The following is a 22,817-nucleotide window of genomic DNA, read 5'->3' on the forward strand; positions in this document are numbered from 1 at the left end:
GTGGTTCTGGCTCAGGGTCCCTCCTGAGGCTGCAGTCGGCTGGGCTACAACATCTGCGGGCCAGGCCAGGCCAGAGGACCCACATCCGGAGGCCTCGCAAGTGGCTGCGGGCAGGAGGCCTCAGCTCCCTGCCACAGGAGCTCCCCATGGCTGCTCCTATGTTGCCCCTAAGTGACTGAGCAGCAGCCAGGGCAGAGCAGGAAGCTCAGTGCCTTTGGTGACCTGGTCTCTGTAATTGCACTGTCCCTTCCGCCCTTTTTTCTGTTGACTAGAAATGAGTCACTAAAATCCAGCCCGTTCTCACAGGGAGAGGAATTAGGCTCCACCTTTTGAAGGTGGTATCAAAGAGTTTGTGTTCGTGTTATAAACCACAACACCTGACTTCTAATGCCAACTCCTCTTTAACTTCTGTGTAACCGTAGGCAAATCGCCCTAAATCTCTGGGCCTCAGTTTCTTCTTCCATAAAATGAGAGAGCTGATCCTATCTCTAATACTCTTCCTCTTAGCCCTCACACTCTCACCCTCACACCTTCATTCATTCTGGGCATTTATTTACCAAACATTTACTCAGCTCTCTGCTAGAATGCCTGGGGAGTTTCAAAAGGACTGATGCCTAGTTTTAAGTCTCCCCTGGTGATGCTAGTGTGTGGGCAGGGTTGAGAGTCCTCCTTCTGGAGTCATAACCTGAAAATGTGATGTGCACGCAAATCACCTGGGGGTCTTGTTACAATGCAGATTTTAATACCGGAGGTCTCGGGTGTGGCCTGAAATTTGGCATTTCTATCAAGCTCCTGCGTAATGCAGTGCATCCCAGGGACCACTCTTTGAAGAGCCAAGTTCCTAGATGCTGGAAGAAAGGCACAGAAATATAAAGATGATTCCCACCCTCACAGAACAAGGAATTCAGTTGGAGACAGAAAACATGTAGCCAGCACCATCAGGGCCTGACCGCCTGCCCAGGATGTGGCCCAGGCACCAGGACTGAGTTGGAGGGGTGAAGAATGCCCCAGTGAGCCCGGTCCCGTCGGACCCTGTGATTTCCCCACCATCAGCATCATCCCCTGTCCCCTCATCTCCACAGCAGGACACAGCATCAATCCAGATCCTCTGTGATCTTTGGAACTCTTCCACGAGTTAGGTTGTTTTGCTGAACAGTAGTTATTTCCACAGAGAAAGAAAAGAATTAGCAAATGTATCACTTGTATTTGTTCAGTCATGTAGGCTATTCTCCAGGTTAAACATCTGTTTAGTGAGCCTGCTTTTATTGGTGCCATGAACAAATTTAAGTGTGTTTTCTGAACTTATCTTCATGGAGTGAAATTCTAGGCTTATGGAAATTCTAGTAAAATATCTTTTAAAAACCTGCAAGTGAGGCCGAGACGGGCGGATCACGAGGTCAGAAGATCGAGACCATCCTGGCTAACACGGTGAAACCCCGTCTCTACTAAAAAATACAAAAAACTAGCCGGGCGAGGTGGTGGGCATCTGTAGTCCCAGCTACTCGGGAGGCTGAGGCAGGAGAATGGCGTGAACCCGGGAGGCGGAGCTTGCAGTGAGCTGAGATCCGGCCACTGCACTCCAGCCCAGGCGACAGAGCAAGACTCCGTCTCAAAAAAAAAAAAAACCTGCAAGTAAACATCGTGCTAGCTTTTATTCTTTCTACCTTATGGTTTTTCTGTCTAACCCACTGGGCCCTCTTCCTATCCCCTGAGCAGGAAGGAAGCGAAGTATTCGCAGAATCTTGGGCCTTGGTCCCCTGCCCCACCCTGGTTATTCTCTCTCCCTGGGCCCAGTGCTGTGTGGCCTGCCTCCACTCCCGTCCACCTCCCTGCCCAGCCAGGTTCCCTGGGCACCGTCCAGGGGCTCCAGCTCCCAGACCATCTCTACTCGGTGTCCTGCCCTCCCTGTGCCTCCATATAACCAAGGTGATGTGAGGATCCTCCTCACTTCGTATCTCAGCCTCTGAAACAGACTCCTAGGTGAACTCTGGGCTCCCAGGTTCTCTTCGCACTAACCTTTACACACCATTTGTAGATTAATAGTCCTGAAATATTTCCTGCATCCTGTCACTGACTGCAAACATCTTGTGTCTCCTGGTGTCCTAAAGAAGCTTCTTTAACTCAAATGCGTACCACCTGGGGTTCTGCTAAAAAAGGCAGATTCTGACCCACTGGGCCTCAGGTAGGACCTAAGATTTTCCAGCTCTGAGGAGCTCCCAGGCGATGCTCCCCTCTCAGTGCAAAGTTCAAGCAGCAACATTCTGCAGGATGAGGTCCCACTACCTATCCGTCATTTTCCACAGGGGAAAGTGCCAGATTCATCATGTCACCCACACAGCTAAGGCTCAGATGTCACCAAAGCCTGTGCTGGGCCGGCAAGCCCCTCCATTAGCAATTTCCCCACTTTTAACTGTGTTTAAAGAAATGTTTAAAGACATCTGAGTTGTATGTTCTTATGACCCAGATTGAACTCTGGATTCTCCTTGAAGCGTTCCCTAACTCAGTGATTCTTTTGCCCCCTTTTGGATCCCTGCACAAATTAGCTCTTCATCACACACTGCCTTGCATTGTTATTAATATTTTGGGGTTTTTGTTTTGTTTCGTTTTGTTTTTTGGGGGTTTTTTTGTTTGTTTGTTTGTTTGTTTTGAGACATAGTCTCGCTCTGTTGCCCAGGCTGGAGTGCAGTGGCACGATCTCGGCTCACTGCAAGCTCCGCCTCCCGGGTTCATGCCATTCTCCTGCCTCAGCCTCCCAAGTAGCTGGGACTACAGGTGCCCACCACCACACCTGGCTAATTTTTTTGTATTTTTAGTAGAGACGGGGTTTCACCGTGTTAGCCAGGATGGTCTCCATCTCCTGACTTCGTGATCCACCCATCTCGGCCTCCCAAAGTGCTGGGATTACAGGCGTGAGCCACCGTGCACGGCCTGTATTTTTGTTTGACTTTTTTTTTTTTTTTTTTTTTACATGTTTCTGTCTTTCCAGCTAGCTACTGAGGCTGCTGGGACTGCAGCTCACACATCTTTCACTTCTTTTATATATTCTTTCAGCACAGAGATGGCGTTGTGCCTTTAGTAAGCACTTAATAAAAATCTTTTCTTTAAATGACTCAAAGCAAAATTCCTGTACTTAATGAAAAATTAGTTTGAGAAATAAAGGGAATAAAAACGAAATTGAAACAGAATGACCCCCCTTTTACAGCCCTCTGTGAATAGCATATAAAGGTCTGCCTCATGCCAACCTCCTCACCGAGTCCTCGGGGCCAGGACCTGTATGCCTTTGGAGGCCTGGCGTGGTGTCTGCCCGTAAACATTTGAAAAATGCATGATTCCTGAGTTCATTAATCATTCTCCTCTCACCGGAGACACAACCATCTGAACTTAGCCAGCACATACGGATCAATAGCAGCAAGAACAAGACCAAGAAAGTGGGTAATTTCAAGTGAGGTCTTGGAAAGACAGAGTCAAAGTGCATATCTAAAAACAGGTGGGGCGGAGGTTGGAGCTGAGGGCAGAGAGAAGAGCGGAAAAAAAAGAAGGTTGTCAAAGCCAAGGTTCAGCCGCCAGAGATCAAGAGCAGCATAGAGCAGAGGAGACTTCTCTCTTCATCAGCCGTGTTGAATCCAATTCTCAAGGAGCTAAAACCATGACTGTCACACAACATAAACTGACTGTGCATCAGGGACTCATTCAGCTGCTTAATGAGGGATCCCTTGAGGTGGCCTCGCTGATTCCAGGAGCATCTGAGGAACGGAGTAAGTTAGGATAACAAAACTGCTTAAGGTCCCACAGAGCAATGAAGTCTTATAAACTTTGTGGTTGTCTTTTTTATCAGGCTAAAATCTGCAAGCTAACGTGTAACCCTACCGTGACTGGGATTTGGCCAAATAGTGCATAGCAGAGTGAAGCTCAGGTACACGCCCCTGGAGATGACATCATCTCAGGCTGGCCTGGGTCCCTGGAAAGCTAGTTTCCTTCCACATGACCTTATTTCCTAGTGTTCGATGACTTTTTGTATCAGCATCCAGCTTTACCAGGGCTATCCAGAGTAAAGGGGGCAAGTTCTGTGCACAGCAGTGCAGAAAAAAGTGCCAGCTCACTTCTTCCCTGACACCATGCCTGTGATCAGGAGGCCCAACAGACAGACTGGTCACCTGTAGCCTTGGCTTGCCCTCTGAGCATGCCTACCACCCTTCTGCTCCAACTCTTAACAAGCCAGAGTGTTTCTATGGGCTCTGTGTTACCTCCTCCTGGTTAGAACTGCTAGGGGGAAACCTCCCCAGACCGAACAGAAAACGCTACATCCCTGGTTTGCAAAGTTTCAACAGTCAAAAGGATGCATGCACAATTATTTTTCTATTCGGGATGCAGAATCCAAAAAAAAAAAAAAAAAGGCTTGGAGACCTATGAGCTAAAGCATTCCATCTCAAATGTTGAAGTATGTCTGGGTCAGCCCTGATTTAGTGGATCTAGGGTACTCCAGGTTCTTCATTTCCAACAGGCTGTCAGGCGGTACTGATGCAGCTGGTATGTGGACCCCACTTTGAGAAGAGACAGTTTCCACTAAAGTGAGAACAATGACAGTGCCTTCGCCAGGTGGTTGCTGTGAAAATCAGATGATATTGTCCCTGTGCAGCACTCAGCTGCATGCCAGGCTGACCTTCCGCCCAGGGCCTGGGACTGAGGCGTTCTTGGGACAGTGGGCCCATAGCCTAGGCTCAATAACATGTCTCTCTATGATCTCTCCACGCGTCCTGTTCTGTGTGCATGAGCTGTTTTCTACCCCTGTGGCTGGGGCCCTCTGTCTCCGCAAAGCTGGATTTGACAGGTCTTAGACTCACTAATCTTGAGGGTTTTCCATCTTTTGTTTCTGTGAAGTCACTGCTCTCAGTAACATTGTTACATGAAGAGAAATTTATCTTGGTGGGTTCTAACTTTCCTTTTAAAAAATATCCACCTATGAAGCTCTCAAACAAGCAGAAATCCACCGTCTGGTTTTTCCCAATAGATTGTGTTATCGGAAGCTTTGAGGGATAAGGGGAAAAGAAATTGGTTTATGAAGTAAAATTGAAGCAATTAAAGGATCAAAATCACCTTAAATTTTTCTACAAAGACACACTCTGTCAGGCATGGACAGCCCCCTGCTCTTTCAAGTTTTATAGCCACCCCGTTTTGGCAGAAAAACTAGGAAGTCACTTGTTGTGCACAGGACTGTTGTAAACCTCTTTGATAATAAAAAAGGATAAAAAGACAAGTAGGAGAGCTGTAAACATAAACTTTAAAGGCCTGGAGAATAGCAGGCTTCCCCTTCCTCTGCTCCTGCTCTTAGCCCACAAGCCCTCAAACCATTTTCTACAGCACATTTGCTGCAACCTCAGGGACAACATGAACTATTGAAGTAAAAGAAAATTCCAGCCTTTGATATTCTTCATTTTTTTTTTCTGTTTTTCCCTGTGAAATATGAACCTACAACTGATTATCCCAGGGACTTGATCTCAAAAACATAATTTGGCCGGGTGCAGTGCCTCATGCCTGTAATCCCAGCACTTTAGGAGGCCAAGGCAGGTGGATCAATTGAGGTCAGGAGTTCAAAATCAGCCTGGCCAACATGGCAAAACCCCATCTCTACTAAAAATACAAAAATTAGCTTGGCAAGTTGGCGGGTGCCTGTAATTCCAGCTACTTGGGAGGCTGAGGCAGGAGAATTGCTTGAACCTGAGGAGCAAAAGTTTCAGTGAGCCAAGATTGCACCACTGCACTCCAGCCTCGGCAACAGAGTGAGACTCCGTCTCCAAAAAAACAAAACAAAACAAAAACCACATTGGCTGGTCTTTGGGACAGACTCCAGTAAAGAGGGTCCTGCTCTGACTTCCTTTCGCTTCATCATGTTTGTGGAGTTGTTTGCCCTACTCGGCAGTTTAGCCAAGGATAGTGGTACCCAGGCAGCCAATCCTGCCTCTACTGTGCTTGCTGCCAGGGATGGCACTTGGCCTCTGCCAGCAGGGAGCCCTGCATGTGGGCTCAGTAGCTTGGGGCGCCCTTCTCCACAGGCAGAGTCAACACAGCTGAAGCTCAGTTTCTCAGAAACCCTATAACCAAACACAGTAGTGTTCCTGAAGTCAGTAGGGTTTCCTTACTATTTGAATGCACTTGGGCACCGCAGAACTCTCTGATAACTTCTGTCCAGACAGAAGATGACCATCTCCTCATAGTCTTCAGGTTGAAAGAGCACAGGGTATGGCTGAGACCACATGCTCTAACCCTGCATAACTGCACTGGGGCCTGTGACATAAGGCATAGGACTTCCTGTGCCCTGTGAGGAGTCACTCCACAGGAGCTCCGCCTGTGACTGGCCTCCAATGCCCCTGCATTTCTTAAAGCTTTGAAGGAACTTAATGCCAGTCTCAGCATAGTAAATCTAAACCCTTCACCCAAAGTTCATGTGTTAATTGCAAAGATCATCTGACTTTAAAATATTGATAACAGAAATAACAAAGACAGAACTTGAGTAGGCAACAACATGCTAGGCAGATAGGTCTTTGCATTCTTGAAATTTGATACATAAGATGGCAGAGGGGATAAAAGACCAGGAAGAGAGGCTTGCTTCAAAGTTGGTCTTATCAAAACACCTTGATATGTTAATGACTTTCTTTACAGAAGTTCAAGGCTATAAACTGCTTTAGATCCAAGGATATGGTGATATTGAATGTTTTAATTGTGGTATTAACAGCCCCGGTTGTAAAATGGAAGGTGTCACTCAGAGATGAGGGACAAGGCCCGAATTTTATAACTGAATTTAATAATTTAATTGGCACTGATTTGAGGTTGATAGTACCTGGTTTTTCCAGTTTTCAGGAAATACATCTTTGCCTTGGGGGGAGAGGGGGGAGAACAGAAGGGAAAAGTGGAGGGAGAGTACATGATGCAGGAGGGAAGGGGAGGGTGCTGCACATCAAAAGGCCCATCTTGAATTTCCTGTGATGTGCTAAAACCCCAGCCCCCCACCACCACATCAATGCACAAAGCAGTCACACCTCTCCTACATCAAACCCCAATTACTACACACCTAGGGAAAGTGCCCAGCTCTCCCACTGCAGCAGTCACCCAAATGAGAAGGAAGGAGGCACACAGACACCCAAAGGTAAGAGGAAAAGACCCAAAGCCAATAGAGCCAAAGAGGAGAAAATCCTGATGGGGTAAAAACCTTCTAAGGATCTTCCTGTCGGTAATGTCTTTCTCTCCCCAAAAGACCTGTATCTGGGAACAACTGGGTCATTTATTATCTTTTTTTTTTTTTTCAGACGAAATCTCGCTCTGTCTCCCAGGCTGGGGTGCAGTGGCGTGATCTCGGCCTCCCAGGTTCACGTTGTTCTCCTGCCTCGGCCTCCTGAGTAGCTGGGACTACAGGCGCCTGCCACCACGCCCGGCTAATTTTGCTTTTGTATTTTTAGTAGAGATGGGGTTTCACCATGTTAGCCAGGATGGTCTCGATCTCCTGACCTCGTGATCTGCCTGCCTCTGCCTCCCAAAGTGCTGGGATCACAGGCGTGAGCCACCACGCCTGGCCCATTTATTATCATTAAAAGATGTAATCATGACACTCTGGACACTCAAAAAAAAAAAAAAAAAAAACCACTACCCTTCACACACACACACACACACACACGCACGCACACACGCACACGTGCTTCATGCACACACACACTTTTCTGAGTGGGTGGCATAATTAAAAAATGTTCGGGGGAATATTAAAGTAAGTTTTTAGAATGTTCACGTAAAAGGCAGGTTGTGCTTTTGAAGAGAGTCTTAGATCATTTAAAAATATTTAAATGTTAAGCTGAACTTTGTATGATTTAATTAGAATTAATGAATTGTTCCTTATTCCAGATGTGTTGTTGTTAAGTATGTTTTGTCATGCTACACGGTTTGTGGAATTATTTCCAAACATTTGGGGTCTGTGGCTCTCTGGAAGGTCTTCTGGTTAGGAACCTCAGCTCTATGGGCAGAAGCAAGCCAACGGCTGCTGTCTGCTGTCACTTAGTGAGCACCGAGTGTGGCGTAAGGGAGAGTGTGGATTCCAGCACTGGGAAGCTCTCCTGTGGACACGCCTCCAGCACTTTTTCTTTCTGGAATTGGAGTGCTATTTGCTGCTCCATTTGCTCAGAGAAAGCTAGTTCTTTAAACAGCAGTCCCTTTGTTGTTAAAAGATTATCCTCATTTCACTCACTGGTGACTGGTTTGGTTGGGTTTTTGGATTTTGTTGGGGTTTTTTTCCCCCCAAAGTACCTGATTTCCTGTTAGTTTAGAGTAGGGACTTTTATTTCTCATATTTTGGGTTTCCTCTTCAGTCTAGGGAAGGATAAACAGCTCCATGACCTGATCCCTTTTCGTCACAGTTCCCTGTTAGTGGGACTGCTTTTGAGCCGTGGCATCATGTGGCAGAGACTGAGATTTGAACTGGAGTCCAGATGACCTGGCAGGGGCTTCTGGCTATAGCACAGCTCACCGGTGGGACCTCAGGAAAGTCCTGGATCTCTCAGAGTCTCAGTTTCCCCAGGAGTAAATAAAAAACATGCCCCATCTATATAAGCCTGGATGTTTTTAATTATAAGAACATTTCAGGGGGTGGGAGCGATCTGAAAGACTATCTTCTGTGCTGCCCAGTGGGGTAGGCACAGCCATATGTCATATGTCTGTTTAAATTTAAATTAAGTAGAATTCATTAATATGAGAAACTCAGTGCTTCAGGGACACTGGCCACAGTTCAGGCTCGGCAGCCACAGCGGCCATAGTCCTGGACAGTGCCAGGCTCAGCTGCCTCAGCTGATGATTGAGGAAAACGGTGCAAGAAGTGAGTCCGGGATTGGCCCGTGCTCCAGCCAGAGCTGTCCCTACTGGCTCCTCGGTCCATGGTCATCTGCTTCTGAGTGTGTGGGTGTCTCTCCAGCTAGCTCACACTTTCCTCCCTCTGCCTCATCTTCCCAAGAGAAGGAAGAGTCTACAGATGGAAGGGTCCCTCTTTGCAGGTTGCAGGCCCCAGGCCAGGCAGTCCTGTGATACCCACAGCCTGGGAATTGCCCAGAATTGGCCGCAACATTCTGCAGAGCTCCCAGGTTCATTCTTCTGTTGAGAGGGCTGCTGGCTTTTGCAGATCATGGAGTTTTATAAAACGGAGTCTCTAAAACCCCTCTTGTAATTGTCTTCTATCTTGACTATATTGCTGTCCACATCTGACTGTGCAGGTGCTATCATCCTGTAATTTTACAAGACGAAACCATTGGGGTACACTGGGTAATGGGGGACATGGGATCTCTCTGTATTATCTGTATTATCTCTGTATTATCACAAACAAGTGCACGTGAATCCACTTTCAAATAGAAAGCTTAATTTCTTTTAAATGTCCTTGTGCAATTTTTACAATTCGAATCTTCTTAAATTTTAGAACGTCGGCTTTGGGCATCCTAGAAACAGATTTGAAGGGCCCTTGAAAGCAAACTGAATTCTTTTCTCATCGTTGCTATGAACAATTAAACAGTGTGTGGTGCGTGATGATTTTTGCTTATGTAGCCCTTTTACATTGGCCACAGAATTTCAGATAATAATACATCATGTAAAACTTCAGATGTATTTTCCCAAAACTGGAATATGTCTTTGTTGTACGACTCGTGCACACACTCAAGCGGTTGAAGTTAGGGGTGTACAGCGGTTTGTGGCCTCTGCAGGGCTGGACAGGGGACTTACAAGTGACAATGAGTGAACTTCACTGACACAGAGCCACCGGACTTTATTCAGTTCGATTGATCACTGGCACAGATGTTCCTGACAAGGGTAAGACAAGTGCACAGTCAGCCTCCCCGTCCTCGGCATCTCTGTAGCTATCTCTCCTTATCTTAGAACCTGCAGATCTCTTGTTTGTAGATCTTTGACAAAACCATTAAAGAGTGAGGAGCTTTGGATTTGTGCTTTTAATTCAGCATCATTCTGTTGAGTCTCTTGGACAGAATGGTACTGCGGTTGATCTTGAAAAGAGCGTGTGTGCGATGGTGTCATGCCAGGAAGAGCTGGCCTTTGCATGGAAAGCCCTTGGATTGCGTTCCTTTTGCATCACTTACTGGTTGTTTGAGCTTTGACAATTATCCCAAACTCTTTAATCCTCCATTTCATTATCTGTAGGACAGGGACAACACAACCTATCTATTTCATAAGATTTTCCTGCGAATGAACTTTGGTTCACGTGTGTGAAAGGATGTGAAAGTGTCTGAGCATCTCAATGCAATCTGCAATGCACTATCTGCCATCAGGGAACCCTAAGGAAAGCCTGGGGGCTGCCTAGACAGGAAGTTCACAGTCTCGCTTGGACATCTTTGTGGATTTCCTTCTGTAATTTACACAAGGAAAAAAGTCCGTCCAGGATTTTATCCAAACTGTTAGATTCTGGGAGAGGTGTCAGGAGAAACAGCTCATGACTTAACTTACAGCTGCGCTTCCTCTCTTTGATTTCCCTGAACACAACTAGAGGTTTTCTTACAAATATTAACTTGGAAAAATGAGAGTTGGCCCAGCCATGCTTGCTGTGGACTCACTGCTTCCATTCGTTTCCAGCACAGGGGCCATTAGTGTGAAGCAAGGGTCTCTCTCCCCGGACTTAGGCCATGAGAGAGCAACAGCAGGTTAAAAGACCCAACACGGGCCTGATCACTTCTTACCTCTTCCAGGAAGCCTCCCCCAGGCTTTTCTGCGCCCACCCAAGGCTGAGTTGAGCCCAAGGCCCCTTGCATGAGAATGAATGCGTTCTGACCACAGAGTTTCAGAAAAGAAAACATAACTATAACACCATCTGCCAATGAGTGCTTATTTAATGTAAGTATCTGTTTTTGCAGAACGTCCATAACCAAAAGAGTAGTTCGACCTTTGGCACATAAATCTGATGTAGGCAGCGGGAACCAGGAGCTCTACCTCCTTCTGAAGAGGGCCTGGCTGTGAGCAGGGCAGGACGGCCAAGGAGGGTGGCTGGTCCCAGAGAAGCTGTGCTCCAATGCTGGCTCCTCCCTGCCTGCCTCCACTGGTGGGTGCACCGGATGCCCCTGAGTGAGCGAGGGGAGGGCAGCCTAGACTAGTGTGTCCTGAGGACAGAGGTCCCCAGGCTGCAGTGTGTCTCCCTCTCTTAATTATTTAGGGAGGGAAAGGGCCGGCAACTCTTCCCTTTCTTGAATCTGTTTCTTTATTCTTTCATTAAAAATTGTGGTCATTCTTCTTTTTCTCTCTGGGCCTCCAAAACCCAGTCAGGGTCAGGCCCAAAGTTTCCGCAGCGGGAGCCACTCTGCAGGGCCTGCTCCAGTGCTGGTCGGGAGGTGGCCGAGCATTTCTGCATCCATGTGTGCTCACACGCCATTCATTTATACGCCTGACCTCTGATCCAACAATTTGACCACTGGGACTCTATTCTAAGGAAATAATTAGAAGTCTGTCCACTGTGTCTTTTATGTACATTGTGGCATTTATTATAACAGCGAAAAACATTGAAATAAAGTTGAATGTCCAGCCTTGGGGGATACTCTTGGTACATCCACATGGTGGAATACTATACAGCCATGTTCCTGAAGAGTATTTCAAATGAAGAGGCTCATTAAATCATTAAGCAAACAGGATATAAAACTCGATATACAATATGACTCCTAATGATGTATCTATATATCTATACATAATAAAAGGAAATATATCAAAATCTCAATAACATTTCCATATGGTAGGACCAGCAGTGATTTTTAGTTTTCTTCTTTATACTTTGACATATTTGAAAACTTTTTACAATTAGTATATACTGTTTTTATAATCAGGAAAATATGAAAAAAATGGAAAAACCTATCAGTGACTGAGCCAGTGTGGTGGAAGTTGTCATCCACTCTTCTGCTGGCTGACGGGCCAGCAGAGACAGGTGTGCACCCTGCCCTGGCTCCTCATGCCCCCATCTTCCAAACATTCCAGATTATACTCATTCTTTGCCTGCTCTGAAAAATTCTGGTATCCTGTATTTTGGGGGAGCACCACAGGTGAACCCATAGAGGCATTCATCAGCAAGAGCATCTTGAGAACATAGACCACCCCCAACTAAACATTCTGAGGCAGTGATCACTTTTTTTGTTCAGACAATCTCTTAGGAAAGTGTCAAACCAGATCCTAAAACCACAGAGTTGAAACCTTGGGGGACCCTCAGTTTGGGGCTGCTGTGGACAAATAGAGAAACTGCAACCCCGGGGATAACTGGTGGTTGCCAGGACACCCAGGCCAGACTGAACCAGGGCTGGAATCGCCACCCCGCTCCTCTTAGCACCCTGTCCTATCAGTGGACCCAGCCACAGGGTGTGCAGGGTGGACAGGTCAGCACCCAGCCTCCCTCTTGGGAGGGCACTGCTTTCTCAGGGCCACCGTGGCCGCGTTAGTGCATCATGACATTGACTGAGTGGCTGCAGACTAGCATGTTTTAAGTGGAAAGGGACCATGTAGTATAGCACTGCGTAACATGGTCTAGGATGGAGAATGTCATGTAGGGCAGGTGTTGGTTTTGCTTGGATACGTGTGTGCTCGTATGTATGTGTAAGTGTGTTTAGAGAAGGCTTGAGTTTCTTGAGAGATCTGTGGAAAAGTTGGTGTCTCGGAAGACACGTCTTTCTCATTTTCAGCCAGCACTCCTCATCAAGCTCCTGAATCCCCTGCAGACATTTGGCTCTCAGAAGGCAGATGTACGCTGGGGAAAGGCAAAATCCCCACTGCCCACTGCCCCAGCAGCCATTCACTGGGTATCCAGAGCTGAGTCCCAGGGCACACGCCACATCTGGCACTGGCCTGGCTGGAGGCCCAAGGGTGTGTGAGGCCCCAGCTCCCCTCAGTCCCATGACTGCTGTGAGAACCAGGTCCCTTGGAAACCTGACAACCTGAGTCATCTTGGCACAGGTTTTAAGCATCACAGAGAAACAAAGCATTGAAAGATGCAATATTCTGTTCGTGAAAGACCCAGGAGGACATGCACTGGGTTGGATCAGGGAGAGCCCCAAGTCACAGCACAGCATCTCCTGCATTACAGACACTGGGGAGCTCTGATTTCTCTGCTGCGTGTCTTGCTCTTTGGGAAAACAAATCTCCAACACCAGATCATCTCTCCATCCACAAGGCTATGAGAGTTCCCAGATCCCAGACCACACGGCTCCATAGGCCATCATCTGCCCCTCTGCACAAACTTGGCCTTGCAACGGCCCCATCAGCTTTACTGAAGCCTTGGCTTCCCTCGGGCCACCTGCCACCAGCATGCCGCACGTACACTGCATTAATCACGATTCTAACTGTGCCAGAGTCAGGAATTCATGGGAAGCCACAGAGAGCTGGTGTTGACACACATATTTTTCTGGCTCTAGCCCACTTTCTAAGCATGATTTTGGGAGCACAGTGTCCCATTCTTCATGGGTGCCAATTCCAATGGCCTCAGCCACTGGCCATGGAGGCCACTTCATGAGGACTTGCAGGGAAGTGGCATTCTATGATGTGGATGTGGCTCTCAGGTTCTCTCATGAACTGTGTTGTCACCTGCCCCAAATTTGGTGCCATTTCCCAGCCAGCCATGAGCCTGGAAAGCCCACTATCTCTGGCTGACACTTCCAAGTGGCCGTAAGGTCACAACATTCGGCAAAATCAGAAGCCTTGCTCTTGAGCTTTAGGTCTCCTGGGCCAGATATCTTGGGGTGTTCCAACAGAAGTCACCTGCAGAGGCCTGAGAGCTGGACTGGGGCCTCTTAACCACAGAGACTGACTCCTGGCTCTGCCATTGCTAATGGGGTGGCCGTGGGGTGCCCTCCCACTGTCCTTCTGCCCTCTATGCTGTGCGTCCTGGGTCCAGTGTCTTGCCATGCCCCCCAGTTCTGCCCCCTGCCTGAGCAAACCCACCCTGTGAGCCTTCCGCCGTAGCCCACGGAAGGCACTGGCCTGGGTTTTTGTTTTTTGTTTTTTCCTGCTAAAGGAATGACTATTTCATGGTTATTAATGAAAGTGATAGCAATTCCCTGTGTATTTATCTTAGATTATGTGGTCGTTACGAGCTGAAGTACCTCAAGCAGCCAGTCTGCGGTTGATTTGAAAACAGGCGAGTCTCAACAGTGAGCTTAAGGAAAGGTGTCAGGTATAAATCTTGTCTTCAAACAGCCAGGGTGCATTCCAGACTTCAGAGACACTTCTTTGTATAAAGGCCCTTTTTTTCTCTCCCGCCTTTCTTTTTCTTGGGCCTGGAGGAGGATGAAAGTGCAGGGGTGTGTGCGTTCGTTTAGTCTGATAATGAGGGTGAGGCTCACGGGCATGGTAATTTGGCAGCTTTGGCACTTCCTGTAACAGTTTTGATTTTTTTTAATCCGAAGGGCTGCTTAAAGACAAGCATTTTTTGTGAAACGGCTGGTAGTTCATTTTGTGCAGGAACTGTGCAATTAATCTTGTTTATATTAAAGAGACAGGTTGCTTTTGTCAGCTTTCCTGCGCTATAATTAATGAAGATCAAAAACGTTACAAAAACATAATATTTAGCTTAATGCAGATGAGGCTAGGCAACAGCTGCATCAATTAGAGGAGCAAAAGGGGAAAGAAATACCCTTTGCTTCGGAATAACTCGGATGCATTAAAAAACACGGATTGTGAGGCTCCTCAACTCCGCTCGCCTCCCCTGGCAGGCCCGGTGAGGGATGGGGTTTGGGCATCAAATAGTTTGTAAGGCCACACCAATTATGTTGTAAATGCAGTTGGAGGCACCTACACTTAACCCACGTTTATCCAGGTGTGTGGCTGTGGATCAGAAGCATTGAGCCTGAGGACCTCTGCAGCAGAGGAGGGTGAAGAAATCAGATGGCAGGCAGAACCTGATAGAACCATCCAGCCCCCTTGGGGGGCCTCCATGAGCCTGGGGCCACTTGATTTATAGCTCTCTATTTGAAGGACTGTCATGAGAAACCAAAACAGTGATTAGATATGCCCAAACAGATGGCATTACCTGCCCGTGACTTCCTAAACCAGTGACTAAGACCTTTGGCTTCCGCATGAGAGTTCAAACAGGGTCATCTCTGCCGATAAACAACAGGCTTTGCTCTGTCTCATGAAGTGAAGGTGAACAGCTACCTGGGAGCCCACCAGAAATTTGGTGGAGCTGCAGTGTGAGGGCTGGAACTGGCTGTCAGTGGCACCCAGGCCAGTTACCTCACTTAGATTTCAAGGAATTAAGGCCTGGGGAAAGTGTAGAAATGCAAATCCTATAGTTAGAGGGCCTTGGCTGGGCGTGGTGGCTCACGCCTGTAATTCCAGCACTTCGGGAGGCCGAGGCAGGCAGATCACCTGAGGTCGGGAGTTTGACACCAGCCTAACCAACATGGAGAAACCCTGTCTCCACTGAAAATACAAAAAATTAGCCGGGCATGATGGTGGGCACCTGTAATCCCAGCTACTCGGGAGGCTGATGCAGGAGAATCGCTTGAACCTGGGAGGCGGAGGTTGCGCTGTGCTGAGATCGTGCCATTGCACCCCAGCCTGGGCAACAAGAACAAAACTCTGTCTCAAAAAAAAAAAAAGAGCCTTCGCCTTTTCTGCTGAGCTTCAAAACTTGGGATCCTAATCGTAAAAGTCCAGGACAAGGAGGGATATGCAGAATGAATCATAACCCAAATATTTTCAGCAAATTCTGGTGACACAAGAAGGCGGCTGAGCAGATGGAAGGAACTGCCCACAATCAAGCATCTATGAGGGAAATTTCACTGTCAGTCAACCATCTAACCAGAAAAGCACCCAAGGGAGCCTTGCGCCTTGCCAGATTTCAATGTCATGTGAAGTTTCTTGGCTACCCAGAATGTACTGGTAAACATCAGAACCTGCTGGCGTGAGAGACTCTTGGTGTAGCGCTAGCGGACGACATGGAGGGATTTCAGTGGCATCAGAAATGCCAGTATTCTAAACCAAATGGTGTTGCTACCTGAAACCAAACCAAAGTCATCTCCAAGTTTTAGAGGACACCTCTACAGGCATCATAACACTCTCATGCCCTTTAACTTCTGCTCTTCAGAATGTATAAAAAGGGCATCTCCAGCCAGGCACAAAGATGTTCATTGCAACTGTATTTATGATGGTGAAAATTGGGAACCAACCTGAAGGGCAAACATTAGGGGATTGGTTGATTTAATTATGGCTTGTTCATATGATGGGATACTTCAGTCCATTAAAAAGGCTGTTGTTAAGAATAATTAGGACAATAGGGAATGAAATGGTCAAACCACAAGTAGCCAAAACAGTGCTTTAATTTAATTTAATTTAATTTATTTTTTTGAGACAGAGTCTCGATCTGTCGCCCAGGCTGGAGTGCAGTGGCACGATCTCGACTCATTGCAAGCTCTGCCTCCCAGGTTCACACCATTCTTCTGCCTCAGCCTCCCGAGTAGCTGGGACTACAGGCGCCTGCCACCACGCCCGGCTATTTTTTTTGTATTTTTTTTTAGTAGAGACAGGGTTTCGCCATGTTAGCCATGATGGTCTCAATCTCCTGACCCTGTGATCCACTTGCCCTGGCCTCCCAAAGTGCTGGGATTACAAGCATGAGCCACCATGCCCAACCTCTAATTTTATTTTATGTTATTTTATTTATTTATTTTTCGAGACAGAGTCTCATTCTGTCACCCAGGCTATAGTGCAGTGGTGTGATCTCGGCTCACTGAAACCTCTGCCTCCTGAGTTCAAGTGATTCTCCTGCTTCAGTTTCCCAAGTAGCTGGGATTACAGGCATGTGCCACAATGCCATGTTGGCCAGGCAGGTCTCGACCCCTGACCTCAGGTGATCTGCTCACCGCGGCCTCCCAAAGTGCTAGCATTACAAGAGTGAGCCACCGCACCTGGCCTAATTTCATTTTTTAAGGTGTATATATCTTTTAAGATATATACATCTCTAAAAATAAGGGACTGAAAGAAAATGCCAAAACCCAAAACTGATGGGTTATGATTTTATTTCCTCTTTATATTTTTCTTTTATTTTCCAATTCTTCCATAATTGGAAAATAATTACATTACCTTGCATTCATTAGCATTTACTGTTGTAAATACTTTATACACATCATCTCATTTAATTTATCTCATTAATCCTCGCATTCTGACCTAGGTTCTATAAATATCATAATTTTACTGATAAGACAACCAAAGCACAGAGACATTTAAATTACTTGTCCAAAGTTGCATAGCCAGTAAATTAAGCCCAGATTTGAACCCAAGAAATCAGACATCAGAGTCCTGTTCTTATAATCACTACCCTTTAATGCTATTGTTAAAATTAGTTGTGAGCACTTCCCTGGGGGAGAAGTGCCAGTCACTCACAGCCTGGTGGGAGTTCCTGTATAAGATTATCTTCCTGGCCGGGTCCAGTGGCTCATGCATGTAATCCCAGCACTTTGGGAGGCTGAGGCAGGTGGATCACCTGAGGTCAGGAGTTCAAGGCCAGGCTGGCCAATATGGTGAAACCCCATCTCAATTAAAAATATATATATACAAAAATTAGCCAGCCATGGTGGCGGGCGCCTGTAATACCAGTTACTCAAGAGGCTGAGACAGGAGAATCGCTTGAACCTGGGAGGAGGAGGTTGCAGTGAGCTGAGATTGCGCCACTGCACTCCAGCCTGAACAATAGAGCAAGACTCTGTTTCAAAAAAAAAAAAAAAAAAAAGATTATCTTCCCAGTGACAGATGCTTGAATAAAGGTTACTGAGGGAATGGGACAGAGGGAAACAGACAGAGACACAGAGACATAGAATTCAAGGACCATGTATACCAGGCACAGGGCTGGGTGCGATGAGCGTTGACTAAGATGAAAAGAGCAAAGCATGTGGCTCACAATTTTGCCAAGGAGAGTGGGTGGGGAGCCTTTTCCAAGGATAGTTTCAGGACTGGTGGCCACATAATGGGATAGAGACCACCACACCTGTCCAAAGTTAGCAGGGCGAGTGAGGGCAGGTCGGTTGCAGAATGTCTGTGAAATTCCTTTAAGTAATGAGCTATTCAAATGGTAAACATAGCCGGGCGCGGTGGCTCAAGCCTGTAATCCCAGCACTTTGGGAGGCCGAGACGGGCGGATCACGAGGTCAGGAGATCGAGACCATCCTGGCTAACACGGTGAAACCCCGTCTCTACTAAAAATACAAAAAAAAACTAGCCGGGCGAGGTGGCGGGCACCTGTAGTCTCAGCTACTCGGGAGGCTGAGGCAGGAGAATGGCGTAAACCCGGGAGGCGGAGCTTGCAGTGAGCTGAGATCTGGCCACTGTGCTCCAGCCTGGGCGACAGAGCGAGACTCCGTCTCAAAAAAAAAAAAAAAAACAAATGGTAAACATATACATTAAGATGGGAAATGGCAGCCCATGTATCTTGCGGTATAGGTCTTGATGTATACTGTATAGCCATCTGTCCACACACCACCATCCCCTGCTGGTCTCTGGAATAGGATCTTCCATTCTAAAGAGAAAATGATCTAGGACACAGCGTGGAAATGCCATCTATGTTATCTAGGTTGCTATAACTGTAGGATTTTATAAGAAGGTGGTGGATAAGGTGTGTCACTTTTCTTCACTGAGAGACTGTAGCAAGAGCTCGTAGAGGGGATAGTCTTATACAAAGAGAGGGACACCTTTAATTCTCTTTGTCTGACCCTAGAAGACTTACCATGTTTTTCAGGAGCAACCTAAGAAGTTTTAGGATCTTGATAATCTTTAGTGTCTCACTCATAATATGTAGGAAAACATTATTTCAAAGGATATCCATATTCTTGATCCTTTTTACCAGTCTGGTTCAACTTCATTTGACTCTTGGGCACACAAATGGTGTTAAAGAGCAGAGGAAAGGCTCAAAGCCTCAGAACCATTTTCTCCTGCCTAACTGGCCTCTCCTCCCGCCAGTTTTCTGGTGCTTCCTTTTTGTTTCCATCGCCACCAGCCTACCTTAGGTCCTTGTTCACATAGCTGCCTCAAGTGTCTCATCAGTCACATTCATCAGACAGTGACACCACCAACTTAGTCTTCCTAGAAAATCATCTGGTTGTGTCCTGGTCCACCAAAAACAACTCTAGAACTGGACAAGTATGGGAGGTAACTGCAACTGTCGTCAGGCACTGGACAACAAACAGCACTGGACCGTGATTCTTAAGAAAAGTAAAATATACCCATTCACCCCGGCTTCCTAGTCAGAAGGAATTTGTAGACTGCAGTGAGACCAAGCAGGGAGGATGTCTTAATGAAATGAAGAGGCAGAGTTTAGAGATAAAGCATCTAGAATTTGTGGAAGAGGATACCAGAGGAGAGAGAGCTGCACAGAAAAAAGTTCCAGAAATCAGCAGGAAGTTTACCTGTGGGTCTTGGCCAAGACTCGGCACAAGCTAGCAGACAACAGAGAGCAGCTGTTGTGGGCTAAGGGCTGAGCAGAGAGCTCAGATGCCTCACAGGGATAGGCAATTCTGAAGCATCGGCTTAGCCAGAATGCAGAAAGCTCAGCCACCACTTTGAGCATTCAGTAGAGACTCCAAGAGCACAGATGAATTATTTGTAACACAAAGGATGAATGCTTGAGGGGATGGTACCCCACTTTTCATGGTGTGGTTATTATGCTTTGCATGCCTATATCAAAATATCTCACATACCCCATAAATATATACACCTACTACATACACACAAAAATTAAAAATAAAAAAAAAAAGACCTCAGAAAGTCTATACCTCAGGAATAAGGATAATGCCTTGGAACTAAAAGCAAAACTGTAAATAGACCAACCCTAATAAAGAAAAAAGTCAAGCCTGACAGGTTCAGGAGGATCTTCCAGTAATTTGACACTTGCCCAAAGTAAAACTCAGTGCTATTTAAAGTAGATTCCACATATCATTACAATATCTGGCATATGATAAAACATTACCACACATATGAAGAAGTAGGAAAATGTGACCCATAATCCAAAAATAATGAATTCAATAGAAACAGAGCCCAGGATAATCCAGATGTTGGAATTAACTAAGACTTTAGAACAACTCATATTAATATGTTCAAGGATTTAAAGAAAAAGTTGGATTTAATCAGTGAATAGATAGAGAATCTCAGCAGAGCAAGTGAGAGTATTTTTTAAAAAGGAAATCCTAGAAGTGAAAAGTATATCTGAAATGAAAAATTCACCAGAAGGGCTACAATGTATTGGAGGCTGTAGAAGAGAGAAGGAGTGAATTAAAGTCAGATTAATTGAACCTTCCTAATCTGCATAACAGAGTATTTAAAAAATTTCATCATGTCCTCATTATTCAGAAATCCCCCTCTCCGGCCGGGCGCGGTGGCTCAAGCCTATAATCCCAGCACTTTGGGAGGCCGAGACGGGCGGATCACGAGGTCAGGAGATCGAGACCATCCTGGCTAACCCGGTGAAACCCCGTCTCTACTAAAAAATAAAAAAAAATTAGCCGGGCGAGGTGGCGGGCGCCTGTAGTCCCAGCTACTCGGGAGGCTGAGGCAGGAGAATGGCATAAACCCGGGAGGCAGAGCTTGCAGTGAGCTGAGATCCTGCCACTCCACTCCACCCTGGGGGTGAGAGAGCGAGACTCCGTCAAAAAAAAAAAAAAAGAAAAAAAAAAAAGAAATCCCCCTCTCCTATCTTGTGTACTTAAAGGAAACAAAATCCTGATATTTAAGGTATTTTGTAATTAGTCACCAAACTACCTTCTACCCAATCTCCCAGTCCCCTTCACATTAACCCATTGTTTCAACCAAATCAATAAACGAGCTGCCCCAGGACCTGCACCTCCCGACCTTGGCCCTTCCACGCATGGTGCTCATACCTGAAATTCTCTCCCCTCTTTCAGGTCCTTGCAATGATACCAAATGCCACTATTTCACCAATGAAACTTTCTTCAATGTGCCTAACTAGCAATGTGATTTCTCCCTTTTGACCTTCCGTCAAACAAACAAATGAAAAAACAAAGCAGTAACAAGAGAAGAAAAAAACCATGCTTTTGCTTCTTTATGAAAATATTCTTGGTTCTGCCTGCATGGTCCTTTGTCTAGGATCTAAGCCCTCTTATTAGACTGTAAGAGTGTCAAGGGCAAGTCTATGTCTTACTCATCATTGCACACCATTCGGTACGTCAAGAGACCTTGTGAAGATCATAATGTCTGCCAAATTAATTGGAATATAACTGTGATTTGAGAAGATATTCCATAACACAGGCATTGGTTCTGATACAGTGTTGCCAAGAGCTTTCACTGCATATCGTAGATCTAAAAGAACCTCATGGACTAGCAGAAATGGAAGAACCTTTAGAATGATCTAGTATAAGACCCTCATTTTACAGTTAAAGAAATTGCAGGCTTTAGTGAAGTGTCTTACCCAAGGCCCCATCCTGACCCAGTGCCCTTCCCTGTAAACCATATCACCTTTATACCTGTGCCAATATCTATACAGGATTGCATATAGGATTTGGAACAATAAATTTAAACACACATTTAAATTTTGACAAGAATAAGCCCCTCCCATCAAGTTGTGCTTTATATTAAATTCATTTCAATTTTCCTGGGGTTCACTACCTGCTAGTACAATAATCACATAAGACATCCTGGCCTTTCTGGTCGAATTCCCATATGACCTTGGACACAATGCTGCCCAGCTAACAGAAATAATTGATGGTTCAGTTCTTTGTGACCATTTGCTAAGTTCAGAGTTTCTTCAGTACCTGAACAGTAGTGTGGTCATTGGAATTACAAGGCATTGGCCTGGACAAATGCAGAAGACCGATATTAAGACCCTCCAAGACACAGCTGCTACAGGGGGAACTGAGCTCATATAACCAGGAGAAGGGGAAAGATGGGTTTCTGAAAAAAGGCTTCAAGTTACATAGAATCCTCTCAGGATGCTGAGAAACCCCCAGGGCAGGTAGTTATCAGCCTGGTGAGCAAATGCAAGAGATGACTAGATTATGAGAGGCCTGGCTCGCAAGTGGCCCCTTCAATACAGAAGCATCAGTGCTCCCAGATGCTGGACAACGGACAACAGACAAAGGCTGCAGCTGAGTCCCCCACCTGGCAACTGCCCTTGGGTGAAGAAGCCTGCCTCATGCAAGGTCACATCCCTTCCTGGGGACCTGGTTAATGTGGATGTGTGAAGTCCTGGGCCCCTTGCTCCTGTTCAGGACAGCTCTGTAGGGCCATCCTTGTGCTGCGAATGTATTGCCCCTTCTGCCAACAGTGTTGATTCCAAAGCTTTCTGATAAATATCTTGCACTTACGTCTCCAACCCAAGGTCTGATTCCTGGAGAACTGGACTCATGAAGGGAGCAAGGGCAGGGATGTGGAGAAGGCTGAGGGCAGCTCCAGCAGAGCAGAGGGGACAGCACACGGCTGAGTGTTACATCCAGAATGCAGACGTGGAGCCTTGTGGTGTTCAGGATGAAGTCACACACTGTCCAGCTTTCAGCCACATCATGTCAGAATATGAACGAATAAACAATCTCTTGTGCTTCCCTGATTGATCTGGCCCTGGCTGGCTCAAGTGCTGTGAGACACCATCAACCCTGTAAACAGAGATACAACATGCTCTACATAAAGATATCACATCTAAATTAGCTAGAGGCAGTGGCATGCACCTGTAGTCCCAGCTACTCTCCAGGCTGAGGCGGGAGGATCATTCGAGCCCAAAAGTTTGAAGCTGCAGTGAGCTATGCTTGATTGAGAACCCCCTGTCAAAAGAAAGGAAGGAAGGAAGGAAGGAGGAAAGGAAGGAAGGAAAAGAGAGGAAGGGAGGA

At 46.4% G+C, this 22,817-nt stretch overlaps 1 protein-coding gene across 4 annotated transcripts in view; it reads left to right on the top strand.

The window, feature by feature from the left end:
• EDAR (ectodysplasin A receptor) overlaps positions 1 to 22,817 on the top strand; it is a 101,716-nt gene that overhangs the window by 15,451 nt on the left and 63,448 nt on the right. For 2 of the 4 annotated variants that reach the window (XM_023190390.2, XM_023190391.2), the window contains exon 1: positions 6,975 to 7,141. The exons of the other annotated variants lie outside the window; for them this stretch is intronic. In XM_023190390.2, the coding sequence (XP_023046158.2) occupies positions 7,016 to 7,141 (126 nt within the window). In that variant the 5' untranslated portion in view covers positions 6,975 to 7,015. Of the gene's footprint in view, positions 1 to 6,974; positions 7,142 to 22,817 lie in introns of those variants that run through there. 4 annotated transcript variants of the gene reach the window in all.

Source organism: Piliocolobus tephrosceles, chromosome 15 (assembly GCF_002776525.5).
Source record: "Piliocolobus tephrosceles isolate RC106 chromosome 15, ASM277652v3, whole genome shotgun sequence".
In the NCBI taxonomy this organism is placed as follows: domain Eukaryota; kingdom Metazoa; phylum Chordata; class Mammalia; order Primates; family Cercopithecidae; genus Piliocolobus; species Piliocolobus tephrosceles.